General features: G+C 68.2%; 2 protein-coding genes across 3 annotated transcripts; one reads left to right on the plus strand and one right to left on the minus strand.

The window, feature by feature from the left end:
- Window positions 1-11: 11 nt before the first annotated feature.
- On the minus strand, window positions 12-2,610 carry LOC130587866 (sperm acrosome developmental regulator-like). 2 transcript variants are annotated; one of them, XM_057388837.1, is made up of 5 exons: window positions 2,147-2,610; window positions 1,963-2,057; window positions 1,705-1,753; window positions 258-483; window positions 12-172 (listed from the first exon to the last, which is right to left on the minus strand). In XM_057388837.1, the coding sequence occupies exons 1-5, from the start codon at window positions 2,486-2,488 to the stop codon at window positions 21-23; spliced, it is 864 nt and encodes a 287-aa protein (XP_057244820.1). In that variant the 5' UTR covers window positions 2,489-2,610; the 3' UTR covers window positions 12-20. The 2 variants fall into 2 exon arrangements, with proteins under 2 accessions (XP_057244820.1, XP_057244821.1); XM_057388838.1 differs by lacking the exons at window positions 12-172; window positions 258-483 and adding an exon at window positions 946-1,296 and having other exon boundaries at window positions 2,147-2,607.
- Window positions 2,611-2,979: 369 nt separating this feature from the next.
- LOC130587865 (neuronal tyrosine-phosphorylated phosphoinositide-3-kinase adapter 1-like) lies at window positions 2,980-6,723 on the plus strand. Its single transcript, XM_057388835.1, has 6 exons — window positions 2,980-3,038; window positions 3,727-3,877; window positions 4,427-4,683; window positions 4,842-5,678; window positions 5,766-5,912; window positions 6,265-6,723. Exons 2-6 carry the CDS (start codon window positions 3,729-3,731, stop codon window positions 6,660-6,662), a joined length of 1,788 nt encoding a protein of 595 aa, XP_057244818.1. The 5' UTR covers window positions 2,980-3,038; window positions 3,727-3,728; the 3' UTR covers window positions 6,663-6,723.
- The last annotated feature ends 1,379 nt before the right edge of the window (window positions 6,724-8,102 follow it).

Below are 8,102 nucleotides of genomic sequence, written 5' to 3' on the forward strand. Positions count from 1 at the left end.
CAGGGGGAGGCGGGACCCCCCTAAAGGGGAACATTTGGGGTTTTGGGGCAGGGTCTCACCTGTGGGGAGGGCACAGGGGGAGGCGGGACCCCCCTGCGCAGCCCTGGCAAAGGGGGCACTGCCAGGCTGACCAAGCCCCGGAAGAGCCGCTGGGCTTGGGGCACGTTCATGGCTAAAAAAAAAAGAAGGTTTAGGGTTAAAACAGCGCAAAGGCGGCTGTGAGTGATGACTGACCCCCCAAACCAGCCCAGACTGACCTGCGGCCGCCGCCCCTCCCAGGGCGCTGCGAGCAGCGAAGGAGCTGCCCAAGAGCGCGGCCGCGGCTCGGGGGGCATCGAACGGCTCTGAGGGGGCTCCCCCCGGCCCCCCTCGGCTGCTGTGCAGGGTGGGGGTCGCCAGTGAAGGGAGAGCCGGGCCGGGGGCTCCCCCATCTTCACCCTCCTCCTCCTCATCGTCCATGGCGGGGCTGGGCGCGAATCGCACCTGAGGGGGAAGAACTGCGGTGGTCCCCCGCTGCTGTACTTKGAGGTGTTTCATCCCCTCCCAGCCRCCCCAGCGCCGTGTTTCGGGGTGTCCCTTCCCTCCTCCACCTGCCGGTTCCCCGCTCCGCGCCCCTCCCGCCTCAGGATCCCCCCGAGCGGCGGCGGCGGCGGCGGCGGCGGGACCGTGCGCGGCCTCATGGCGGAGGAAGTCGCGCCCTCCACTTCCGCTTGTAGCCTCGCCCCGCAGTCCGACCTCACCAAGATGGCGGCCTAGTTCTGACGCCCCAAAGATGGCGGCCACCACGGCGCCTTTTTTGGTGTTGACCTTCAAAACATGGCGTCGCCCTAGAGCGGCCGCGGGTTCGAGTCCCTCCTCAGCCCGGAGCGGTTCCCATCTCCCACTCGCTCCAAATAACCCCCAAATTAACCCGAGTTTCCCCCAAATTAACACGGTCCTCTCCCCCGTGCTGTAAAAATTGCGGCTTTATTAAAAAAGGCCCCGAGTTGCGCCGAAAGGGCGAGGGAACCCCGTAACCCCATTCCCGCCCCCATAAAGCAGCAGCGGCGCAGCGAGCGGGGGGACCCCCTGCCCGCCCCCTGAGAAGCACCCAAGACCCCCTCCCCGAGCTCAGGGGGGCGGCCCGGGGGGCTGCGGGGGCCGCAGGCGGGCGAGCTGCTGCGGGGTGGCGAGAGCCCGGAGCAGGCGGTTCTCCCGCTCCAGCGCTGCGTGCCGCTCGCTCAGCTCCCGGATCTGCTCCCGCAGCGCTTCCACCTCCTCCCGCACCGCCAGCAGCAGGTGCGACTTCACCAGGTCCTGCAGGGAGGAGAGGCGGCACGGTACCCCGAGAGCCCCCCTGTCTAGGACCCAAATCCTACATCCAGATACCACATCCCCCCGCCCATATTCCAGTTAAGGTCAAAAATCCCCTCGAGCCTCCCTTCCAGGACACAAAGCTCATCCGTCCAGGTCCCAGACCCCCAGAACCACCATTCAGGGATTCGTCCAGGTCCCAGACCCCCAGAACCACCATTCAGGGATTCAAATCCCCCCTCCAGCTCCCACAGTCCTCCATACACCTTAGTAAGCACCCAAAGCCCCCCGAGTTCCTCTCTCCAGGACCCCTAAAGTCCCACATCCAGGTCCCAGAGCCCCCCACCGCCCATTTTTAGGACCAATAGCTCTCCCCAGGACTCTTTTCCGTTTCCCCTCCCGAGGTCTCACCATCGCCCTCTCAATCTTGTTGTCGATGGCGGTGACGCCGCTGCCGGCACTGTGGGACAAGATGGGGGTGTCAGGGGTAAAGATGGGGTACCGCCCCTCCCCCACCCACCCGAGATATCCGAGGTGGGGGAGGGGCACAGCTTCCCCCCGCCTCCCCTCCCCGTTTTTTTCCCGTTTTTGGGTGGGGGGGAGGTGAACCCCCGCCCCTCCCTTGCACCCCCAAACCGGAACGCCCCCAAACCGGAATTCCCGCCTCACCCCTCGTCCTCGCTCTCCTCGCCAGCCAATCCCAGGCGCGCGCTGAGCTCGGCCCCGCCCACTGGGCGTGGCGAGGGGGGTTTGGGGGGCAGCGCCTGTAAACAAAGGGGGGGGTTCAGGGGGTGGGGTCCAGGGGGCGTGGTCATCTCTGCCCCGCCCTTCAGGAGACCCCGCCCCCTCTCACCTGCTGCACGAGCTGCGCGAAGGCCCCGAGGGACCGTGGCTGGTGGGGGGCGGGGATGGCCCGGGGGGCGTCCAGCGACACCGGGACCCTCCCCGCGCCACCGCCACCGCCTCCCCCTCCCCGCGGAGACGCGTCCCGCTCGTAGAAATCGCGGCAGAGCCACCGGCCCCGCCGCAGCACCTCCCCCGGCGACAGCAAGCGAACCAGGCGGAACCGGGAGCCGCTGGGGCTACCGGAGGAGGATGAGGAAGAACCGCTCGCGCCGCCGGAGCCATCGCCCGGCGCGGTCCCGCTGCCGCCGCGGACGCTGGTGATGGCGAAGCCGCTTTTCTTGCGGCTCATGGGGGCGGCGGCGGCGGGAGGAGGAGGAGGAACATGGTGGGGCCGGCCCGGAGCCGTTACCGGCGGCGGCAGCGGCGGCGGCGGCAGCACCCGGAAGTGGGAAACGGAAGTGATGTTACCCCTTTAAGGCGTTCCCTTCCCGCCCCCTCAGGCCACGCCCCTCCCGCCAAAAGCCACGCCCAGAAGGACACGCCCTCCGGCCGCCACGTGACCGCGCGGCGCTCGGCGGGTCCTCCGCTCCGCCAGGGGGCGCCAGCGCGGGTGCGGCGCGTCCCGGACGCTGCGTCAGCGCCAATGGAGCGGCGCGAGCGGGAGGCGGGAGCGGCCGGTGAGGGAGGAGGGGAGGAATGGGGGTGGGCCCGGGGCCCCCCCCGCGCCCGGTGACCACCCGCTGCCCCTCCCCCGCAGGCCGCTAGAGCCCCCCCCGCCATGGGCCAACGCCCCCCGTGAGCCCCCGGCCCGGGCCCGGCCGTGCTGGCGGCGGTGGGGGGGGGGGCGCGGCGGAGGATTTCCCCCCCCCCCAACCCCGGGACCCCCGAGAGAGCGACAGGTAACGGGGGGCGGGGTGGGAGGAGACCGGGAAAGCTGGGGGGGTGACAGAAGAACCCGGTGTCCGGGTGGGGTCGGGGGCCATCAGAACCTGGGGTTGGGGGGAATGATGGGGAGAAGCCAGGATTGGGGGGCATTGGAGTGTTCCGGTGAGGAGGGGGAGCCTGGGGGTTCTGGGGAGCACCGGACGGGTTCGGGGGATCCCCGGCATCGGTGTGAGCGGAGGGAGCCCGGTTTTCGGGTGCGTTCGGGTGGGTTTGGGAGCACCCCGGCATCGCCGCGGAGGGGTCCGGGTGGGGTTGGAGAAACCGGCACCTGGGGGTGCAGGGGGACCCCAGGATCCCTTTGGTGGGGGGAAAGGGCAGGGGTACCCAGCCTCCAGGTGGGCAAGGCGGGGTCCTCCCGGGGGTACTGAGGCGTCCGCGGGGTTTGGGGAGGGTGGGCATTGGGACTCGACGTCCGAGTGGAAGCCGGGGGTTTGGTTTGGGGGTCGCGGTGAGCAGGGGGATGCGGAGGTCCGCGAGGGGCGGGGGGTTATCAGGACCGGGGTGCGTCGAGGTCTCGGGACGCGGTGGAGGAGGGTTCTCAGGACACGGGGTCCGGGTGGGTCTCAGCACAGAATTGGGGGGTTGGGGGGTGTCCCCCCCATTCAGTGAGGGGGCGTGGCCTGAGCAGGCTCCGCCCCCCAGCCATGAGCGCCCCCCCGCGGTCGGAACTCGCCGCCGCCGCCGCCGCCCTTCTGCGCCTGGGGGAGGAGCGCCCCCCAGCGGCCGCCATGAACCTGCTGCAGCGCAAGGGCCGCCCCGAGTGGCGCCCCCGCGAGGAGGAACCGCGCAAGGGGTGAGGGGGCACCACGGGGACACGTCGGGGACTCACCCTGGGGAGACGCTGGGACTCGTGGCGCACACCAGGACCATACTGGGGGGACACCAGAACCCTTAGGACTGCTCGGGGAGGACACTGAAACCTCCCAAGACCACCCTCGGGTGAAACCAGTACCCCCAGGACCACCCTCGGGGGGACACTGGGACCCACAGGACAACCTTGGACCACTCTGGGGAAAGATGGGGATACCTTGAGACCAGCCTGGGAGGTCACCCAAGCCCCCAGAATTCCTCTGGCAGGACACAAAGGCCCCCAACTCACCCTGGAGTAACCTGGACCCCCACCATTTCCCAGAAGTCCCATGCACAGAGCCCCGATGTCCCCCTGCGCTCCTGGGATGACCCTGAGACCTGTGGCCCACCCTCTGCAACTCAGAACCCCCAAAGATGGTGGACCCTACTTCCCCCTTCTACCCCATGTCCCATGCCCCAGAGAATCTCTGAGTGGGTTGGGGTGTCCCTAGAAATTTTGGGGTCACCCTGACCCGCTGTGTTCCCTCCCCAGAGTCCCCAAGGCGCGGGAGGGGGGGTCCCTGCGACGCCCGCTGCGTGTCGGGTTCCTGACCCTACCGGCGCCCCAAGAACGCGGCCCCCGGCCCTGCGCCCCCGGCATGGCCCCCCGCTCCTTGTCCTGCCACGCCGTGGGAATCCCCGACCCCCCGGGGGTGCCCCTGCGCCCTTCCGGGCCCCGCACTGGGCACCCCGAGAACCGGGGGCACCCCGAGAACCGGGGCCTCGAGGCACCGCCCGCCAAGAGAGGTGGTAAGTGGGGTAAGGGGGGTTTGGGGGTGCTGAGCATTGTGTGAGACCTGGGGGCAGGGATGGGACACAGGGTTTGGAGGAGCAGGGAGGGGACACGAGAGCTTTGAGGGGGCAGGGACAGCGCGCCACCACCTCCGTGACACCCCTCCCTTCCCCAGGCACCCCTCGGGGGGGCTGCATGCGGCAGACGCCCCCTCTGAAGCCCTCGCGCAGCCCCCAGACCCGGCTGTCGGCCGGGGCCCCCCCAGCCCCTCTGGCCGAGCAGGGGGAGGGGGAGGAGCCCGTCTACATCGAGATGGTGGGGGACGCGCGGGGGATCCCGGCGGGGGATCTTCGGCGGGGGGCGCCGGGAGCCGCCCCTGCCCCACCCAGCGAGGAGCCCGAAGCCATTTACGAGGAGATGAGCTGCCCGCTGCCCGCAGGGGAGGGGCCGGGACACGCCCTTTTCTCGGGACACGCCCCTTTCCACGGACACGCCCCTCACGCCGCGCACGCCCCTTTCGGCGGCCCCGCCCCGCACTCGGGCCACGCCCCCTACAGTGGCCACACCCCTTTCTCGGGTCACGCCCCTCACACTGGCCGTGCCCCCTTCATCGGCCACGCCCCTTTCTCCGGCCCCGCCCCCATCCCGCCGCCCTTCCCCAACCTGCTCCCGCCCCGCCCACCCCCGCTGGCCCCGCCCCCCGAGAGCGCTTCGCGCTTGCCCCTCCCCTCGCGGCGCGAGGCCCCGCCCCCCGCCCGCGCGCGGAGCCACTCCACGCCCCTCCCCCCGCACCACGCGCCGGGAGGGGCGGGGCGCGAGCGGGCGGGGGCGGGGCTCGGGCCGCTGCCCCTCCCACCGTCCGCCGAAGCCCCTCCCCCCGGGAAGCGCCCGCCCGCCTACGAGAGCCTGCGCGGGGGTGTGGCCTCGGGAGGCCCCGCCCTCGCCCGAGAGGAGGACACGCCCCTTCGCCGAGGGGGCGGAGCCTCTGTCCGCCGCGGGAAGGAGACCGAGAGTGAGTGACGGGAATGGGGCGGGGCTCGGGGCGGGGCCACGCCCAATGGGCGGGGCTGACTCCTCCCCTCCTCCCTTCTTTTCGCAGAGGCCCCGGAGCCCCCCCGGGAGGAGCGGGGAGGGACSGGGTCGGTTCTCCCCCCCTCGGGGATCCCGGTCCGGGCCGAGGGGCCCCGGGGCAGGCCGGGACCCCCCCTGCCCTGCCAGACCTTCCCTGCCTGCGGGAGACCCTCGGGTACGTGCGGTGGGGAGGACACACCGGAGAGGGGACCATGGGGGGAGGACACTTGTTGGGGATATTGGCGGGAGGGACAGTGGTATTGCGGGGCGGATGGGGACACTGGGGGCACACGGGGACGACAGGGGGAGAGGAGGTTGCATGACGATAGTGGGCGGGGGTCCATGCGGAGCGACACGTGGGGAACATCCTGGGCAGAATGGGGACAATTGCAGGGGCGTAGAGATCGTGGGTGGGTGCAGAGATGAGCACAATGTGGGTATGCTTTTTCCTGGGGAAGGACTGACACGGGGGGCTGGCAGGGGCCATGACACCATGTTCCCCTGACACCCTCCTCCCTTATCCTCAGAGCTCCCCGGGGCTCCCCGCCTGGGCCGCTCCGCCTCCACCTCGGGGGTGCGCCAGGCCGGGGCCCCCCCGTTCCCACGTGGCCCCCCCTCGGCGCGGCCCCTCTCCGGAGGGGTCCCCGGTGGAGGTCCCGGGGGGGGTTTCGTGGCCACCCCCCGGCCCCGGGACGGGCAGCTCCAGGAGGTGATCGACCGCAAACGCTGCGTCTGCACGGAGATCAAGGCGCGGGGGGGGCGGGGGGGGGGGCTGTGCAAGCAGGACAGCCTGCCCCCCCTGCCCGCCCCCCCCGCCTGGAAAGGGGGGACCGCTCCCGAAAGCCGCCCCCCGCCTCCCCCACCCCCCCCCGGAACGCCCCCGGCCCGCCGGCCTCATGCCGTGCTCTGGGACACCGCGATCTGACCCCCCCGGGGTGCCTGGAGCACCCCAAATCCTGCCCCTGTACCTTGGGGGGATTCTCAAAATCATGGGTGGGCTCCTGAGGAAAAAAGGGGGAGGGCTACTAAGGTTGGGGGGGCGACACGGCTGGGCCGGGTTGGGGAGAAATGGGGGTGGGTATTTATGGTATGTTGAGTCCCCCCCATAAATAATGGGGGGGCGGGCAGGGCGAGTGCCCCTAAAACAAAGCGGGGAGGATGGAGACCACCCCCCAGGGTAACAGGGAGGGACCCCAAAAAATGGGGGGAGAAAAATCCCAAAAAGTGGGGCAGGGTCAAGCCCCTCATTAAGAGGGATTAACCCCCCTTATCTGGGGGCACCCTCACTAAGGGGGTGCCGAACCTCAATATAATGGTACAGCTCCCCCTTTGAACTAAGGGGGTCCCTATAAAGGGGGTGGTAGAGCTCCCCGATATAGGGGGATTCACCCCTCCATAGGGGTGTCCAGTCCCCCTGAAAAAAGGGGGCATCACTCCTCAGTTGGGGTGTCCAACCCCCTGAAAAGGGGAGGGTGCTGTAACTGCTTTGCAATGTATTTATGGGGTGGGTATTTATGGGGGTATATCAAACCGGGGCCGGGGAGGGGGTTCCACTTTGGGGGTCCGCAGTGCGGCCTGTGGGACTCGAGGGGAGGGGGGATCTCCTCTGGGATTTTTGGTGGGGGTCCGTGGAGTGGGGGGGAAAGGGACAAAGGACCCCCCCACCCCTTTCCTGGGACTCATCCCAGGCCCTCTGTGCCTCATTTCCCCCCTGCTCCCCCGTTACCAGAATTGCCTTTGTCCCCTTTGCGGGGTCCGGGGGGGCCCCAATTTTGGGGKGGGGGAGGGTCGTGGGGACGGGGGGTTTTGTAACGTGGTTCTGTGCACTATTAAAGAGAGATGCAGCTGGAAATGTTTGTCGGAGGGGGGGAAAACACCAAAAATGGGGCCGGGACCCTCCCCTCACAATGTGGTCAGGGTGGGGATAATTGGGGATTTGGGAGAAAATTACCCCAAATGGGATGGGGGAGGAGGCAGTAACAGTGAATGTGTGGGAAAATCAGTCAAAATGAAGGGGAGTAGTAGTAGTGTAGGGTGGCAACTCAAAGGAGGAAGAGGGGGGCTGGATAGTAGCGATTTTGTGGAAAAATGACGGAAAAAAGGGTGGCGAACTGGAAACAAAAGTGAAGTTGGGTGGGTAACAACTCAAAATGGAGTGGAATAATAGGGATTTTTTCAAGAAAAATACCCAAAACGGAGGGAAAAATAGGGAATTTATAGTAAAATTAMCCAAATTATGSAGCTTTCACCTTGGTTTTGGGTATAAGATATACACCAAGGCATTAGTAATAGAGAGGGGAAAGACTCCAAATGAAAGCATTGAGACGCCCTAGATTATCTTGTGTTGTGGTGAAAAGGAGCAATA

Source organism: Malurus melanocephalus, unplaced genomic scaffold, assembly GCF_030028575.1.
Source record: "Malurus melanocephalus ecotype Western Australia unplaced genomic scaffold, MMel_1.1 scaffold_2590, whole genome shotgun sequence".
In the NCBI taxonomy this organism is placed as follows: Eukaryota; Metazoa; Chordata; class Aves; order Passeriformes; family Maluridae; genus Malurus; species Malurus melanocephalus.